We start from the raw sequence: 18873 nt of genomic DNA on the forward strand, positions 1-18873 counted from the left end.
AGTTAAGCACAGATGACTTCCTTGAAGCAGCAGCTCCAATAAAGATTTCAGCTTTTTCAATATTATACTAGACACTTAAATGTTGATGTTTAGCATGAAGCTGAGCAGCTGCTTTAGGTAAGGGAATCCTTCCTACTGCATGATTGACATCAGACGCTTTAAGAAAGCCAACAAGGCCTGTTCCCATGGATGAGATATTGACTCCCACAATTTAACTGTTTTAATTTAAGTCCAAGCTTAAATAAAGTTGTGTGGCAGCTGAAGTTTTCAGAGTAACCGTGGTCCATACCCACTCAGAGATGCACTAGTGGTATATCTTGAGTCTGTGAAGCCATGTTGGTTGGAATGTTGTCATGACTTTTCCCTTGCAGCTTCTAGGCTGTGGAGGGATGGGGAGGAGGAGGAGGAGGAAAGGGATCTGGGTACCAATTACCTCAACTGGAGAGTTGAAGTTAGGACTTGAAGAGGGGAAGGTGGGGAGTGGACCATGCATAGGACACCACTAAATCATGCAGAGGTGAGGTAAGTCACTTGTTTCCAGACCATCAATCAGTATGACTGCCACACCTGTTAGTGAAATAACTTGCATTCCCTCACAAATAAGATTCATTCATAAACACTTTTATTCTTAGTCAGCTTTAAGGTTGAACTGTACATGCAGAGTTGCATAAATCACAAGATTTACAGTGGATTCTATTCTATGGTAGAGTGCAATCCAAAATCCTTTTACAGTATAAAAAGACAGATTTTAACATCAAGACTTTGAAACATAGGAGTATGGGGGTTAAAGCTTCCCCAAATATTTCAGCTCTTCTAGATACCTAGTTACTAGGTACTGTATGCCAGACATGTTTAGTGAGTGAGGAGCTGTATAACAGATTACAACTTTTAAACATCCAGATAGCATAACATTAAATTACTTTTCCCATATTTCTGGCAATAAAGAGTAAGCCAAAACCCCTGCCATCTGCAACCAGCTCTTACAGACAAAATAATTACTCCCTTGCCTGTCTAGGGTGTTACAGTGTTAATGCACCAAGAAAAAAAAACAACAACATTCCCTTCATGGCATTTCTATCTCACATTAGCTAAAAAAAAGCAATGTAACAAAAATAAGGTATAACAATCTTTGAAAATAAATATAAAGAGGGAATGCAGATAGTGTCAATTGTTTTGGCAGGTAACATTCATAATATACAAAATATAACTTATTCAAATTAGCCAAGGACATCCTCAATTTTCTGTAAGCTTGCTGGCTATTTTAATCCACTTCCTCCATACGTGAAGTGTCATCATCTCCTTCAAGTGGTGGCATCTCCTCAGCAACCGCTGGGCTAGTTTCTTCCGTAGCAGCATCATCTTCATCAATGCCTGTACAAAAAGCACAAGTGTACAATTAAGACCATCCAGAAAGAGATTAATCTCTAATACTACAGTTCACGACAAACAATTCTATGTCCTTCATATCATAGGCAAGACTGATTACTCAACTGCACCCTCAATTATTTGGACAAGAAAAAATGTTGATCTGCAGCCATTAAATTCCTCCCAAGAACAGTATGTACACATGAACTAGGATTATAAATTCAATAGTTTTACTTACCAAGACCAAGTTTGATCATTCTATAAATACGGTTAGCATGTGTCTGGGGATCCTCCAAACTGAAACCAGAGGACAGGAGTGCGGTTTCATACAACAAAATAACCAGATCCTTCACTGATTTGTCATTCTTGTCAGCCTCTGCTTTCTGCCTTAGTGTTTCAATGATGGAATGATCAGGATTTATCTCAAGGTGTTTCTTTGCTGCCATGTAACCCATTGTGGAGTTGTCTCTCAGTGCTTGGGCCTTCATTATCCTCTCCATATTGGCAGTCCAGCCATACGTACTTGTTACAATGCAACATGGGGAGGTCACCAAACGATTGGAGACCACAACCTGTTGAGTGGAAACATTAATTACCACAAAGTCGGTGGTTTCTGTAGGGTTTAAGATACTACAGGTATGCTGAATTGCAGCAATTGTTTAGAGTACCTGCATAAGCTAAGTGATAAAATACAGCAGGACCCATGATGCAGTCAACATCTGTAGATCCACATCATAAAGTGAAATTTGAAGATACTTTAATTTAAAGTCCAATGGACCATCTACTAACTGACTAATCTTGTTTCACTCTGGTTAGAGACCAAAGCGTCTCCCACCACTTGATAGACTCAAATTGATTATAAAGACTAGATGTTCCAACCCTATTTTTTTTGGTGGGTGAGAGAAAGTAGTAACAACTGTACCGATGGATAAAAAAAAATTTAGTAGTTGAGTCATGCCTTAATCTTTTTTGCATCTAAAGGGATAAGGGGCACACAGATTGCCTGATTATTATATAGTTTATTTAAAAAACCTAGCTAGTAATTTTAGGATGAGACATGGAGTATTAAATACTTTTTGCCAAGCAACACTAAGTAGAACAGTTTTACACATTCCTCATTCTTCACCTTGCCTTAAAAAACACACACACTTAACCCTGAGAAGTGTTCCATATAAGACAGGAATGATAAACTAGCAATACTTGTGGTGCTAAAGCTCTTAAGTGCTGACTAAAGGCTGTCTCGTTAACACTTAGACTATTCCTCACAATAGCCTGTAAGAGCTTACTAATCAGAAGAGTGATGTACAGTTGGGGTAAGACTGCCTACAAAGAGTGAGAGGTTCATCATACCTTTTCCACTTTCTTTTCAAGTATGTCCTTCATGATTTTGCAGAGGTTTTCAAACTTTGCCTTCTTCTCCTCCTGTTTCTTTTTCTCCTCTTCATCCTCTGGAAGCTCCAAACCCTCCTTCGTTACAGAAACTAAGGTCTTGCCTTCAAATTCCTTTAACTGCTGCACACAGTACTCATCAATAGGTTCAATCATGTAAATTACCTCCAGACCATGTTTGCGAAGGCGTTCCACAAAAGCAGAATTTGCTACCTGATCTTTGGTTTCACCTGAAAGAAGAATTCCACTTTTTAACTTAAGCCACAACTACTGACTACAGTAGATGAGTATAGAAACTGTCCCTTCTCTAGGTATTTGAGATTCTCATATAAGTAAGCTTGAGTTGTCCCAGAAGAGCAATGGAGCAGCAAACGGCCAGGATGTTCTGTACAGATGACTGGAAATTGAAGACTGGCTAAAATGCTAACCTTCTTTTGGTGCTTGTGGAAAGGGGCCTTGCAATTTCAGCCTAAGGTGCCCAAAGTAATTTGTGAAGTGCACTACTGAGCCACCCTGAGGCCATCTGTCTGAGGGACTCTCCCTTCCAATGTGTCAGATACAAGCCTGAAAGGACACTGGGCTTTCCTATTTGTCCTCTGCAAAGAGGCTGGCACCTGCTCCCTCAACAGGTTCAGCCTTATCCTTGAGCAGCTCTGAACCTAGTCATGAAATCCAGAAGCTTGAAGCCGTTTGCCTGAGGCCACTTGGATTTTGACACTAAGCCACACATGCCCTTTTACAGAAACGTCTTAAAAGCTGGGCGTTTATCAGGATGAAAGATAAACTATACCGGTCCCTTAATCATGGAGGCCTAGCAATCCATGGTTGAAGGACAGCAGTTGCAGATTGGTAATACCTACTCCAGAAGAGATCACAGCTCATGAATTTAGCATGTTGTACTTTTAATACATCTCTAATTTCTCAGAGAGACATTCTCAAACACTAGGTGAAGTACCACAGGAATCCTAAGAAGCCAATTTAAGTGTGTTGAGTTGAAGTTTGAGACTATTGCACCAAGAACTTCTACTTCAGCACCTGAAATTGTTGTAGTTCTCTCCCCCCAAAAAGGAAGTAAACTCAAAAGATAAGGAATGGCAAAAATATGGAGACTGCCTCTGTTATTTCAGAGGCTCCCTAGCAGTCACTGACATTCCTGACTGGAATGTTTGCAAGGTATAAACTGGGGCCATACAAATGCCAATAGAAACCTTGTTTGTGTCCAGCACTGCTTCTCTCAAAAGACAGCTACTTAATTCTTGAACATTAGACTGGGAACAAAGACCCACAGAGGTCAACTCCATGAGTACGGAAAATACACAAGCATGACATTTAGAACATGGATACTTGTCACCGATTCCATCAGGTGCTCAGAAGAGAAATATTCACCATGTAGCTTGCCTCCTTGTGCATTTTCCAACATGCATGGATATTGTTGTGTGGAGTTCACCTGCGTATGACTACTAAGGGATTAAATGGAATAACCTTGCTTCAGACAGGCTTTAAAAAAAAGGACTTCTAAAAAGGTAGCTCTAAGTTAAAGAAAGACTCACTTGTGAAAGGTTATACATGTTTTTGTATTGCTGGTTCACTTGTTCAATTATAGACTAATCCCAACATGCAGTGTTCATGTGGTGACAGCATATGGTATGATAGCCTATGGAGCAAGAACTGCCAGTCCACAACAAGACTATTTAAAAAACAGATAGGACAAGTAGTTGGAAAGCATCTACCTATGACAAGTTCTGGTGCCTGCCTGAGTCATTAGATAGCAAGCAAAGGTCCAGTACATTTGGAAACTTTTAAACACCAAAGCTGAAAGTAGTTGCAGTTGACTTACCTGTAATGTAATATATGTGTTTCTGGTTTTCCTTCATCCGAGTACAATAGTCTTTCAAAGAGACCATCTCATCACCAGATGCAGAAGTGTAGTACCTCAACAATTCTGAGAGTTTCTTTCGGTTTTGGGAATCTTCATGTATGCCAAGCTGGAAAAAAAAAACTAAATATAAAATCTCACCTTTTCAAACTACATGCTCATACTGTGCAAGTGCCAATAATAAAAGCAGATAATATAAATCCTTGATAGAAGCCACCATGCAAACAGACCAAGTTCTTGCTAAAATACTAAAAGGTCACCGACCTTAATATTTTTAGAGAACTGCTCATAAAATTTCTTGTAGTTCTCCTTGTCTTCTGCTAATTCAGTGAAGAGTTCCAAGCATTTCTTGACCAAGTTCTTTCTTATAACTTTCAGAATCTTGCTCTGCTGCAGCATTTCACGGGAAATATTTAGAGGCAGATCTTCAGAGTCCACCACTCCCCGCATGAAGTCTGTAAGAAAGTGTGTGTCAAATCTTGCAAACTAAGAGAAAGCTTTACAATGAGATTAATAATCTTAATAAATTAGATGTATTACAAATACATAGTAAAAGGTTTTTGGGGTTTTTTCCTTTTTTTCCATTTTATTTTAGTTTAGAGGCTTGCGTTTTTGAATAGAGCAGGGGTGGGCAAACTTTTTGGCCCAAGGGCCACAGCAGGGTTGCGAAACAGTATGCAGTTCCAGGTACAGAAGGATGTGCCTCTGCAAACAGGCTGGCCCCCAGCCCCTATTTGCCCCCTCCCACTTCCTGCCCCCCTCAGAACTGCCAACCCATCCAACCACCCCCCCCCCGGTCCCTGACCCCTATCCACACACCTGCCCCAGCTCCCCCGACCCATCCACCCCCTCTTTGTCCCCTGACCGCCCCCACCCGGGACCCCCCAGGACTCCCCCCATCCAACCCCCTGCTCCCTCTTGTCCTCCCCAATCCAACACCCCCTGTTCCCACTCCCCCAAACCTCTGCCCCATCTAACTGCCCCCCCGAGACCTCCTGCCTCCCCCTGCCACTCAGAGTGGCAGACAGGCTTATTGGAAAGCCTGGGAGGTGTGTGGGCACAAGCCACACTGCCCACGCAGTGGCATAGCTGCAGGAGAGTGGGAGCAGCAGGGTAGGGACCAGGGGCCAGCCTCCCTGGCCAGGAGCTCAGGGACCAGGCAAGACAGTCCCGCGGGCCACAGTTTGCCCACCTCTGCTCTAGGGAGTTCCTTTTTTCCAAAAGGAAACTTTAAAGAATCAGATAATCAATCCTCTTCATTGTTCTGTCTTACGCTTCCACATTCACATCTTAAAGAAAAAGCCAAATCACATTTTAGTCACTATTTATGGACTCACAAAAGGTGTTTCTATTTTTTCCACCAATGTACATGACAGGTGATCAGAGGAATGTTACTTTTCAAACAAGGGCCTACTTACTCAGATATTCAGGGATTAGCTCCTCACAGTTATCCATGATGAAGACTCTGCGTACATACAATTTAATGTTATTCTTTTTCTTTCTGTTCTCAAACAAGTCAAAGGGTGCACGTCTTGGGACAAACAGAAGCGCTCTGAATTCCAGCTGCCCTTCCACAGAAAAGTGCTGCAAGAAAGTAAGCCAAGGTTTAAGAATCTTTAAAGTTAGCTTGATGCATTTTACAGTGTTTGGAAGACATTCATGGCCACTTCACTTAGCTGGGGCTATGACGTCTAAGAGACATTTTTGACATCTTCACTAATAAAATGGCATTGCTTTCTTAATCAAGGTTGTCAATCAACAGCATAGCAAGAGTCAGAAGCTGTTCTCTTAGTCTCCACCAGCATGCACGTCTTAGTGGAAGGCATGTTCAACTACTGTAGAATTTGAACTCTACAGGAGGTTCCCCATTCTCTTTAGGCAGGGCTCCTATGGTGCCATAAGAACCTACCATCCATTATATTTAGTCTGTTTTGCATGTATTCACCTTGATTGTCAAAGACGATTCCTAACTGTAGAGAAACTTTACCGATCAGAGCCTGAGAAATGCTGCTGCCTACATTAGGTTTAAGAACTTAACTTGGTTTTACAAGGCCTATGCTTTCTAGTTTGTTTCAGATGTGCACAAATCAAGTGATATAAAAAAACTCTGAATATCCTCAAGTTAGAAAATTGCTGTAGCACTCCGTGTAACAGCAGTTTTAGTAGGCATATAGTGAAACTTTCATCACCCTCAACCAAGCAGAGAGATCTCTTCAAGTACTTAGATATCTTTTTATTAAGACAACAAACTTAGACGACACCCAAAGCACACAACTGAAGTAGAATCTACTGGGCTTTCAGCCATTTCGATTTCAGATATGAGTCCTACTTACTTTCACTGCTAAGTGGTCTTCCCAATCATTGGTCAGGCTTTTGTAGAATTCTCCATATTCCTCATTGGTGATATCATCTGGATTCCGTGTCCAGATTGGCTTGGTTTTGTTGAGCTCCTCTTGGTCAATGTATTTCTCCTTAATCTTCTTTTTCTTCTTCTTGTCCCCATCTTTCTTTTCTTCCTCCTCATCAGAGCCAACATCCTCAATCTCTGGTTTGTCTTCTGTCTTTTCTTCTTTTTCCTCTTTCTCTTCTTTTTCCTCTGCCTCATCATCACTTACTTCCTTATCCCGTTCTTTTTCCACCTAAAAAGATTAGAAACTTAATTGGAAGATTGACTTCATAGCATGTTATATGAGTTAGAGGCCCTGATAATAAGCTTTTCATGCATGCCCATGTCCTCAACTGTTTTGGGCTGGATACCCTATATATACTGCAAACACCAAGTTCTCTCCCCTTGCTCATCCTAACCTCTAATTAAAGATTTAATGTAAAAATGTGATAAAATTGTCTGTTTTTTTAACTACAGTATTGCACTTGGTTTTCTGTTACCTAGCATCCCAGTGTTTAAGCATAGAGAAGAAATCAAAAAGTAGTAGTGCTGCACAATCCTGAATAGCTAGACATGGTTTGCACTGGGAAAAAACCAAACAAGTTTATTTGGTGAAAGCCTTGTTAAAAAAAGACAGACGGAGAAGTATTTATTAAGTCATTCTAAGACACTTTAAGGATGCTCTATAAGGAGGGCCTCTGATTTTTAGTTTCAACTGATGAACAGCAACAACACACCTCTGATAAAGCCAGATTTCATTCTTCTTGTATCCAATAAAGATCAGAAAAACATCAGAACTGGTTACTTGTATCAAAGGGGCTGTCTACACACAGCACTAATACAGACTACATGGGTGTAATTTCTAAAGCACACTAATGTGTTGCATATTAATTGTTCCATGTAACCCCTGCTGGTGCACACTAAAGGTTTGTAACATAGTACTGTTTGAGTGCAGTAGGGAACAACACTACAAAGAAATTACTTTGTTACAGTATAGACCAAGAGAAAGTCCTGAAAAAAACCTTAGTCTTTGGACATCTACACAGAACTCAGAAATTGCTAAAATAAACCCCAAAACAAAGTTAAACTCCGAACAGAAGACTTCTGTATATGAAGCTAAAGTTTACTGAAACCATTAGGTTTAACCGTATATCTTTGATGATGTACTGTGTTATGCCACTCACTGCCCATCATGTTTTAGGTTATACATCTTTTACTCTATTCTGTGACTCCATGTATGAAGAGGACCAGGTCTGACAGCACTGTTGATTCCCAGGAGTCCCCAACAGCAAGTAAGGAAAAAGCAAGAGATTCTTAGACAAATGTTATATATAATACACACACTAGTATATTAATGATTTTTAATCTTGTCTATCACTTTAGAATAAAATTTTTGTACTGTTGAGATACTATGGCTAAACCTTCTATTGTACCACTAAACATTATAATGTGGTCATTTTGAAGTGATTAAATTTTACTAGTTTAATTTACTGTTAGCATTCCAACCTGAACACTTACAAAGAGTGTAATTGGATAACCAATGAACTGAGAGTGCTTCTTCACAATTTCCTTGATTCGTCTTTCCTCCAAGTACTCTGTCTGGTCTTCCTTAAGATGCAAAATAACCTTTGTACCCCGGCCCAGAGGTTCCCCTAGAATAAAGATTTAAGAGTTTTACTGCAAGCACCAATAATTGTGTTTGGCAAGGTGCTAGTTTAACTAGTCGGGTTTTTACATCTTGATCAGAAGTAAGATTCTAATTAAACACCTTATGCTTAAGATTATCCACATTATGTCCCTAATTTATTTGGGGACAGAGCTTTCCTGTACATCCACATAGTAATTTTATACTTACTTCCTTGTGTCAGGCAGGTCACCTGCACTCATGCTTTTACAATAATGTATTAGCCCTCCTTTAAAACCACATGATCTTTCATATAAGATATGCATCCTAACTACAATCCCTGCAGCATACAAACAAATCACAGCTCCCTTTGTAGTTGAGCTATCCTCTGAAATAAAAGTTTCTAATCTGAACTGCTACCTCACATTCTTATCCTTTTTACAAGAGAAATGCAGGACCTGCTGCACTATTATTGTAACTTACTTACAACTGTGAATTAATTTTTCAACAGAGGTTAAGAAACACTACCCTGAGGAGCAGTTGCTTTAACTGCAGTTTTGTTTTACATGATACCATATGCTACTGCTGTTCCATCTTCAAAACCGTTCCATAATACAGGGAAACACATTAATGAGGGGCTGCTTCAGAGCTATCTGTGCAACAGAATGTTAGCACTTACCATTATCAAGTCTTACAGTGAATGATCCTCCAGCAGAAGACTCCCAAGCATATTGCTCATCATCATTGTGCTTGGTGATCACTGTTACTTTCTCAGCAACCAAGTAGGCAGAGTAGAAGCCAACACCAAACTGACCAATCATAGAAATATCAGCACCTGCTTGCAATGCCTCCATGAAGGCTTTGGTGCCAGATTTGGCAATAGTACCCAGGTTGTTAACCAGATCAGCTTTAGTCATCCCTATGCCAGTATCCACAATGGTAAGGGTGCGATCGTGCTTGTTGGGAAGAAGGTTAATTTTCAGATCTTTTCCAGAATCTAGTTTGCTTGGATCAGTCAAACTCTCATATCTGATTTTATCCAAAGCCTACAAAACAAGACGCAATTATGAGATCCCTCAACACACTACTTGCATTTAGGTAGCAATGTCAATTATTTCCATTACTTACATCTGATGAATTAGAAATCAGCTCTCTCAGGAAGATCTCCTTGTTGGAATAGAAAGTGTTGATGATCAGAGACATCAACTGAGCTATTTCAGCCTGGAAGGCAAAGGTCTCCACCTCCTCCTCCATTGGTTGGTCTTGAGTCTGCACAGCTTCTGGCATCTGTAGAAATAAGTGAAATTGTAGCTCTGTAAGACAGCTCTGTAGAAAGGCTCTTAAAACAAGCACATAGTATTCATCTGTTTTATGTTCAACCACTAGAACTTCTTTTAACAAGTACCACCACTTTGGGATAGAAGGGTTACTGAGAACATGGATAACATTTTAAATATATCAGACTGAATAAGAGAATCCCAGCTGGTATTCTCTTCTGGCGGGAACGCTCCAACTCTTATAGCCCTTATCTGGAAAGACCTGGCAGTGATGGATGAGCACAACTCTCTGCTCCTCAGGAGGACAAAGTTTTAAGTAACTCAGCAGCAATTTGTAAGATTGCCTACCATGCATTTTTAAGGAGTCAGGCCAATGTTGTGAATCTTTCAGGATTCTTCATCCTCAGAGTTGCAGGAGCCATTTAGAAAGGGAGAAGTGAAACTGTGTTGAATACCTGAATTGACTTCTAGATGTTCTGCCTTGTTTGTCTAAATATATGCACTTTTACACAAGTCAAAAAATCTAAATGAGTTTCCAGAGCATCTAGGGACTGTCAATTCCCTCCAATCAAGGACTGAATACACAAAGTTAACATTACATACTAACCTGAAATTCCAGCATTTAAGTTTGACCTTATACAACATTTGGGACTAGAAAGTAACTTGCAAAACATACCGACACATATACCCTTCTAATGGCAGAAAAAAGAACTCACAATCTGGTTATTGTTTCCAGCAGCCACCTAATTTTTTTTTTTGGCTGAGTGATCAGTCACAAATTGTGAGCTCTCCCCTCAAGGCTGTAGGGCAGATAACTCATACAACCCAAAAGTATGTATGTGCAACCGCACTGACTGTTTAACAGACAAAATGGCATTCTCTTGCTCATACCCCTCACCCAGGCAATGGTGCTATACATTAGTTGCAATGAGAGCACAATTTGGTATAATCCACTGGTTACTTCCTAGTTGCAAAAGAGCAGGTTTTGCAGTCTGGGGAAGCCCAGTGCCACAGTCACATCCCTGTTTTACCGGCTACAGTACCGGCTTGAACCGAATCCCCCTAAAGCTCAGAGGGAGACCTTACTAGCAATTTGACAGGCTTTAGAGTAACAGCCGTGTTAGTCTGTATTCGCAAAAAGAAAAGGAGTACTTGTGGCACCTTAGAGACTAACCAATTTATTTGAGCATAAGCTTGAGCTGTAGCTCACGAAAGCTTATGCTCAAATAAATTGGTTAGTCTCCAAGGTGCCACAAGTACTCCTTTTCTTCTTACTAGCAATGTGCTTCTCCAGAGCCATAGCGCGGTAAGAAGCACCACGGAACCGGGTCAAGTTCAGATTCCAGCCTCCCCCACGGTGAGTACTGTACGTTGTATTGTTTACAGCGAGTAGAGCTGGAAACCAGGGAGGTATCAGCGCCGCACTCTCTCCACACATGGGGTCACAGCGCCCCCTACAGGCTCCGGCCGGGAACAGATTCTAGAAACTGCCAGAGCCTTCCCCCCCACCCCCCGCGCCTTCCCCACCCACTCGCCGCAAGAGCGAGTCCCTTGCGCCCTCCCCTCCGCAGCCGGTCCCCGCCTCTCTGCTCAGCTAGACACCCGCATCCACACGAGCTACCCCCACAGCCCCTTCTCCACCCCCCCACCCCGCGCGGCCAGTCTCCATCACCCCCCCTGCCGCACGTGAGGCAGCCTCGTCCCCGAGCCCATCACCGCCCGCCGGCCCTTGCACCGCCAGAGCCGGTCCGCTCCCCGAGCCTGCTCCGGTCCCTCCGCGTGTGAAGCCAGAGCCGGTCTCCTCCGCGTCTTTCCGTTCCCAGCAATTCCCCAGAACAAACGCGAATCCCCGCAGCAGCCGCCTAGGGGTCACTTCCCGCAAGGCCAGACACCGCTCTGCGGGTGGCTCTTCCGGCAGGGGCTGCCTGCGCCCCTCACGCCGCCCTGCAAGCGCGGCGCCGCTCCCCTCTCCCGCGAGCAGGGCTACCGGTCTCCGCTCCGCGAAAGGACCTCCGCCATCAGCCCAAGTCACCCGCCACCCCCGAGCCGGGGAAGGGACCGCTGAGAGGTCCATCCTCTGATAGATCCTCCCGTCACCGCTGCCCCCGCGTCTCACCTTAGCGGCGACAGCTGTAACTACTTCTCTCCGTTAACCGTACTTCTCTCTCCGCACTAACAGCACTGATATTCGCCGCCTCCCGCCCGCCTTTTATACCGCCGGCACCGCCTCCTTCCAGAACCATCGGGAACCTTCACTGACAGGCACGGGGGTGGTGACTCCAACCCTCATCACGGGAGGGGAAGGGCCGAGAGGGGGAAGCCGCTGGGGAACAAATACGCATGCGCCAGGACGAAAGGCCTCGGTTTGCGCACGCGTCGTCTGTCAGCTAGCTGAGAATACTGCGCATGCGCCATCCGAAGCGCCGTTCGCACGCGCGCTGCCTTTCCAGTAGTCGCCTCTGAAGGCGGCGGTGGGAAATGCGCTTGCGCGAGATCAACTGTCATCGGTTGGTTTGGGAAAGGGGGGTGCGGATTGCGCAAATCGCAAGGTGACTTCATTCTTTGGAAACTCGAACCCGCCCCGAGCCTATCCCCTCCCTCCGAACGTCCTAGAAGGAGGCGGGACCCGTTAGACTGTCTCCCTCTGCCAAGTCCCGCCTCTCCTGCTCTGCCTCCTTCCCTCACCCCGCTTCCCTCAGAAGGTCCTAGAAGCAGCCAGAAGCGACACACTCCCCTCCCCCCCCCCGCCGGCATCAGAACGGCCAAGAGACGGGATGGGGTGGGGGGGTGTTAGCATCGCCTCCATCTGCCTTTTCCCTCAGGCTCTCTGCGCGTTTCTCTGCACGGTGCCGGGGCGTCCCTCCTCATACCATGGTGCCTGGCTTTGGGGCACCCCTAGGCCACGTTTCATGCACGACCTTGGGGTGCTACCCCACCCCCCCGCATGGCAGGCCGCAGTGCACAGCCCTGGGGCACATCGTCCCCCTGCCACACTTCAGTGCATTAGCCTGGGGCACGACCTGCATGTTAAACTCACCGCATGCCCCTGGGGTGCTCCCCCCAGTCTATACTGCATGGCCTTGCAGCGACCCCTCACGTTTCGCTGCATGGCCCTGGGCCACCCGTCCACGCAACGCTGCACTGCACAGCCCTGTACATGTAGTGTGTGGCCTTGGGGCAGCCCTCACAGGCCACGCTGCACTGCCTGTTTCTGGGGCAACCTCCTGGCATGCCACCCTGAACTGAAGGCTGTGGGGCACCTCCCCCACCTAGGGTGGCCAGTTGTGGTTGGATGTACTCCTGGAGGTTTTCCTCACATTACATAATCTTTAATTAAAGATGAATCTTTAATTCCTGGAGACCAGGGCAATCCTGAAAGGTTGGTAACCCTACCCCTCCTTGCATACCATGCTGAGCTGCACAACCCTGGGGTGTCCTCCCCTCTGTATGCCATACTGGTTTGTACTGGTACTTCTCTGCCTAGCTGCTACCCCTTATGGCACAGGCGCCGACTTTCCAGTGTGTGGGGAGTGGGGGTGCTCCACCCCTGGCTCTGCCCCTGACACCTCTTCCCCCAAGTCCCCACCCCGCCCCATTCCACCCCCACCCCCGAGCGTGCCATGTCCTTCCTCCTCCCCATCTACCCTGAGCCTCCTGCATGCTGCATGGAGGGCGGGAGGCATTGATCAGCAGGGCCCACCGATTGGTGGGAGGTGTTGGGGGAAGAAAGGAGGGCTGATAGGGGGGCTGCTGGTGGATGCTCAGCACCCACCATTTTTTCCCTGTGGGTGCTCCAGCCCTGGAGTACCCACGGAGTCGCCGCCTGTGCCTCATGGATATTCTGTGCAGCTCCTAAAAGGACTTTCCAGCCATGCAGAGAGGACAGATCTTGCATTTTAAGTAAAGGGTTGTGCATAGCATCAGTCCAGTACAGCAAATTTTGAGCCAAAACCTAAACAAATCAAAACCAGAAACTGAACAAAATAAAAAAAATTGAAATTTCCCACAAAACAAAATTCAAAAATAAATTAATTTTGGGTCAATCAGAATGTTCCACTTAGAATTAAAACATTTTGCTCTGGTATTGACCTTTAAAAAATGTTTTTAATATAAAAAACAATGACTTTCATGTGAACACATTCTAACCACTTCATTTTGGATTTTTTTCCAAAATGAAATTTCATTTAATGTGGACACCTTTTTCAATATGTGTCACTTTTGGAAAAAACAGAATTTTTTAATAGAAAAAATATTTCAACTCTACTTACAGTCTAACATCCTGATCTTGTAATCTGACTCACATAAGCAGAATTGATTGCCGGATCAGGGCCCATGGGCCTGATTTTTTGTGTGGTCCCTTGACTTCAATGAGGATTGTGGGCTTTCAGCACCTTTCAGGGTTGAGACCAAAGAAACAGAGAGACAATAGTACAATATGTAGGGCCGCAGAAGTTACAAATTGCACCTCCCTGGCTCATCTGCCCCACACTAGATATCCATTGCTGGGGTTTCTGTACCCGTGTCTACACTGGGCCCTGGTCCTGCAAAGACTTATGTACACACTTAATTTTAAGCAAATTAGTAGTCCTATGAAGGTGGGTGCTTTCGTCTTTGCAGGATCAGGGCCCTAGCTTGCATTGTCTACTCCAGTAGCCATATTATTTTGTTAATCTTCTACTTCTAAAACCATATTATTTTCCAGGATTTCCTATTTTTTAGAAATCTTGAACTTGTGTTCAGTTTCTTTCAAAGATCAGAGTCAATTGCAATTTGCCACTCTTTAATGGCTTTACAGTATTTATTTTTAACTTTCAAAACGACAGTCTATTTAAAATCCATTGTAGATAGATTTTTCTCAAAATTCCTAGACAAATCCACTTGGGGGAAAGTGTTCACATACCAAACCTAAACTGATCACTTCAGTCTCTCCCTCTCTGCTTAAGTCCTATCCAAATGTCAGCCTGTGCAACAAGTGTAAAGCTAATATTTTCTTTATGAATCATCCATAGATGCTGTACTCTTTTTATTATGTGGCTGTAGTGACAGTTGCAGTAGTTTATCGATTATAAATCTGTTTTAAGTTGTTCATAATTGTGCAGTGCTGCAGTGTCCCGGGCTTTATTTGTTTCAGAAGCTGGTTTTTTTGGAGAGTGAGGGGGTGGGAAGACAGTTGAGCAAAAATGGTTCCAGTGTGTTTGAGAACAAAGACTGAAAATGTACTTTTCCCATTATAAAAATATTCATGCAATTTTTAAATTTTTATTTTTTTATCACTGTAGTACCAAACATGAGTTAGGAAAACTGATATATTACATTGAACTTACTATCCTACCACTGGAGAAAAATTAAAACAAATGGTCTAATGTCAGACTTGTAATTTATTTGGTGATTTTTAATTGTTGGAACGAGAAGTGCCAAAAAAGCAAAATCCTCAACCTGAGCAACCTGAACATTTTACCTTGCTTTTATAATAGTCCAAACCCATAGACCTGAACAACCCCAGCTTTGTGAAAATTCAACTCTGATCCAAATGCTGTGGACTGCATGCTCTGACTATGAAATGCCATGCCCTTGGTCTGCCTGAGCCTCTGACTGCCAGATGCTGGGACTGGACTACAAGGGATGGATCATGTAATAATTACCCTGTTCTGTTCACTCACTCTGGAGCATCTGGCATTGGCCACTATCGGAAGACAGGATACTAGGCTAGATGAACCATGCATCTGACCCAGCGTGGCTATTCTTATGTTCTTGGCTCCTGCCCAAATTAGAAGCCACCACATAAAGACACCATATAGTATTAGGTCAAATGTGAATTGTATTCATGGTATAGATCGGGGTGGGCAAACTTTTTGGCCTGAGGGCCACATCGGGGAATAGAAATTGTATGGCGGGCTATGAATGCTCACAAAATTGGGGCTGGGGTGCGGGCTCTGGGGTGGGGCTGGGGATGAGAGGTTTAGGTTGTAGGAGGATGCTCTGTGCTGGGATTGAGGGGTTTGGAAAGTGGGAGGGGGATCAGGGATGGGGCAAGGGGTTGGGGCATGGGGAGATGCTCAGGGGTGCAGGCTCTGAGCGGCGCTTACCTCAAGCGGCTCCCGGAAGCAGTGGCATGTCCCTTCTCCAGCTCCTACGCGTGGAGCGGCCCCTGACCCTGCTCCCCAGCGGAAGCTCAGGGGCCAGCTTAAAACAGCTCTAGCCCGCAGGCCGTAGTTTGCCTACCCCTGGTATAGATCCTGATCCTGTAACTGAATCTGCTCAGGTGGAGCTTTATTTTTTCATGGACCCATATTTGCCTGCTGCATGCATATGCATTATGATACAGTCCTTAATTACATGATCACGCACTATTTGGGCTACGGGACTCCCTGCCTCAGTCAGTGCATTAGGAGGATGGTGAGTCAGAAGGTTGCAAGAAGAGAAAGGTTGTTATCTTGTATTCAAGGCACTGGATTAAAATCTAGAGAATGGGTTTCTATTCCTAGCTGTGCAACAGGATTCCTGTGTCGCTGAGCAAGACTTTCATAAACATAAACACAAGGGGGCCGAACTAAGATTGCCTGGAACTTTAGTTATAGCATTTTCTAACATCTGAGTGCTTGACTTTGTAACCTTACTGTTTTTTTACGGAGTTTTTTAAAAATGTAATTCTGTTCGCTTCCTGCAGCTCCCATTGTCCAGGAACGGTGAACCGTGGCCCTTGGGAGCTGTGGGCGGATGTGCAAATGTAAACAAACTGTCTGGTGGCCTGCCAGTGGATTACCCTGACCAGCCGCGTGCAGCCCACGGGCTGCAGGTTGCCCACCACTGGTATAAAGCCTAGTGGAAGCCTAAGGGCTTGGCTACACTTGCAAGTTAGAGTGCATTAAGTCAGCCCCGGGCGCCCTAACTCCTGAGGTGTCCACACTGGCAAGGCACTTAGAGCACCTGGACTGTGCAGCTGGAGCGCTCTGGTAATCCAACTCCACGAGAAGCATAGAGCTTGCTGCGCCCTGGCTGAAATGCCGGGGTGTCAGTGTGGATGACGTGTTGCATTACTGCGCTGTGATTGACCTCCAGAAACATCCTATAATCCCTTGAAGTCAAGTGGCCACGCTGGTCATTGTTTTGAACTCGGCTGCAGGCATGGGGCTATCCCCTTCCAAAGCTCTGTTTCTGACAGCCGGCTGCTTATCTGCCCCGGGACACAAAGCAACCATCTCTGTGGGATGCTGCTGCTGCAGAGACAGGCACTTGTGAGAGAGAGAGGTGGGGGGTGGGTGGGATTTCCCTCTTCTCCCTGATGCTCTCTGAATTTACAAGACAGCCTGCTGACACACTTTCTGCCCCCCAAAACATGCTATCTCTCCCCCCACGTACACACAACACACTCCCTGTCAGACTCCACCCCCCCCCCCATTTGAAAAGCATGCTGCAGCCACTTGCACACTGGGATAGCTACCACAATGCACGGCTCTCTGTGGCATTGCAAGACCTGCTAATGTGGCCACGCCACTGTGCTTGCAGCTGACAGTGTAAACACGAGGCAGCGCTTTCCCTGCTGCTGTCTCCGAGGCCTGGTTTAACTTCCGGAGCTCTAAATCTGAAAGTGTAGCCATAGCCTAAGGAAGTGTAGACCCAGTTAAGGACTGAATAAAGTGCTGCCCCTGCTGCTAAGCAGCTGTGCTGTTTCCTACTTTCTCAAGTCTCATAACTGTCAATGGGAAGTGATATGGCACACAGGAGGATGTGTAGCTCAAAAGAGTGATCCATAATACAGCAATGTTTGATAACCATTGCTCTCATTACAAAGCAGAGTATCTAAATTCCTTGAGTAAGTCAGAATAAACATAATCTAATAATTTTTTAATAAAATGAAGTTGCTGTTCTGAACTGTAGCTGGCAGCAGTCGTTGTACAAAACTGAACTATGTAGCTTTTTGTATTTCAGTTTTCATGAGCCAGAAAGTTTAGTTGAAATATGATAACTACCTAATCTTTCTTTGGAAAAGGAATATAAATTAGGCAATGAATTAAGTCACTGCTAGATAGAATGCTGTCAGATTTTTTCACATGGGTACACATGACATAGCAGGAGTCAGGAATTCAACAACTTACTTTACAAGTGATAAGTAGAATTTATTAAAATCTCAGCTGCACAAGAGAAATCAGTATTCTATCATAATCAGTGGAACTGGAGTCAGAAGACCCAAGTTCCCTGGAGGAACTGTTATTCAGGGAAACAGGCAACGTGAGGAGTTGGGTTAGAGGCAGTGCAGCCAGGTGGATAGAGCAGTGCGCAGTCTTTATTAAAGTTCCAGTTATTAAACGTAACCTGTATCATTCTTGGCTTCACTTGTTAGCAGCCCAGTGATAGAGCAATCGAAGTGCAGCAGCTGGTGACATGAGCCATGGAACGAATCAGAAACCCCCTAGAGCACTGGAGTTTGCAGACCCAGCCCAGCAATAGACCCAATGGAAAGAGGAGTTCATGCTGTATCCAGTCTTGCCCCCTTATTGGGGAACAAGGTAGAGATGTCAGTATTCCTCTGAAGTTTACCCTTGTCTCAAGCTTTAAAGCAGCTGTAGGGAACTATTGCTCCCCAAAGCAGAACAAAACTACGGAGTAATGCAGGTGGTTTTTTTTCTTTTTTAATTAAAAAACCCTATACACTGAGACCAGTCTAAGGGGGACAGGCTAGACACCTATATTACTGCCTTACACACACTGGCTGCTACATGCAATTTTGGAGACTTGATAAATTCCCTAATTTGGGACCAGCAGGAGTGGCTGCTATGGGTAGGCGATTTCACATTAGACAGATGCTTAGACATGAGCAGAGGTGAAAGTAAGCCGGTCCGGTCCGGTCCGTGTACCGGCAAGAGCCAGTATGCAGTGCCGGACCGGACTGGCTTCCCCAGCAGTGATTTAAAGGGCCCGGTGCGCCTGCCACTGCAGGGAGCCCCGGAGCCTCTGG

At 44.6% G+C, this 18873-nt stretch overlaps 1 protein-coding gene across 1 annotated transcript; it reads right to left on the reverse strand.

Annotated features, from left to right (window-relative positions):
* Positions 1-605: 605 nt before the first annotated feature.
* HSP90AA1 (heat shock protein 90 alpha family class A member 1) lies at positions 606-12180 on the reverse strand. The gene is made up of 11 exons (XM_077819379.1): positions 12034-12180; positions 9769-9927; positions 9320-9686; positions 8535-8668; positions 6964-7269; positions 6049-6214; positions 4895-5085; positions 4592-4739; positions 2716-2984; positions 1604-1937; positions 606-1371 (listed from the first exon to the last, which is right to left on the reverse strand). Exons 2-11 carry the CDS (start codon positions 9925-9927, stop codon positions 1262-1264), a joined length of 2184 nt encoding a protein of 727 aa, XP_077675505.1. The 5' UTR covers positions 12034-12180; the 3' UTR covers positions 606-1261.
* Between the last annotated feature and the right edge of the window lie 6693 nt (positions 12181-18873).

This window comes from Eretmochelys imbricata, chromosome 6, assembly GCF_965152235.1.
Source record: "Eretmochelys imbricata isolate rEreImb1 chromosome 6, rEreImb1.hap1, whole genome shotgun sequence".
In the NCBI taxonomy this organism is placed as follows: domain Eukaryota; kingdom Metazoa; phylum Chordata; order Testudines; family Cheloniidae; genus Eretmochelys; species Eretmochelys imbricata.

Bases quoted from the DNA above. Each gene is read 5' to 3' on its own strand.
- HSP90AA1 (XM_077819379.1), bottom strand. From the start codon at position 9,927: ATGCCAGAAGCTGTGCAGACTCAAGACCAACCAATGGAGGAGGAGGTG. The intron at 8,669-9,319 runs GTAAGTGCTAAC...TCTTTATTCTAG, and splicing joins CACTGTAAGACTTGATAATG to GGGAACCTCTGGGCCGGGGT. The intron at 6,215-6,963 runs GTAAGTAGGACT...ACTTTCTTGCAG, and splicing joins AAGACCACTTAGCAGTGAAA to CACTTTTCTGTGGAAGGGCA.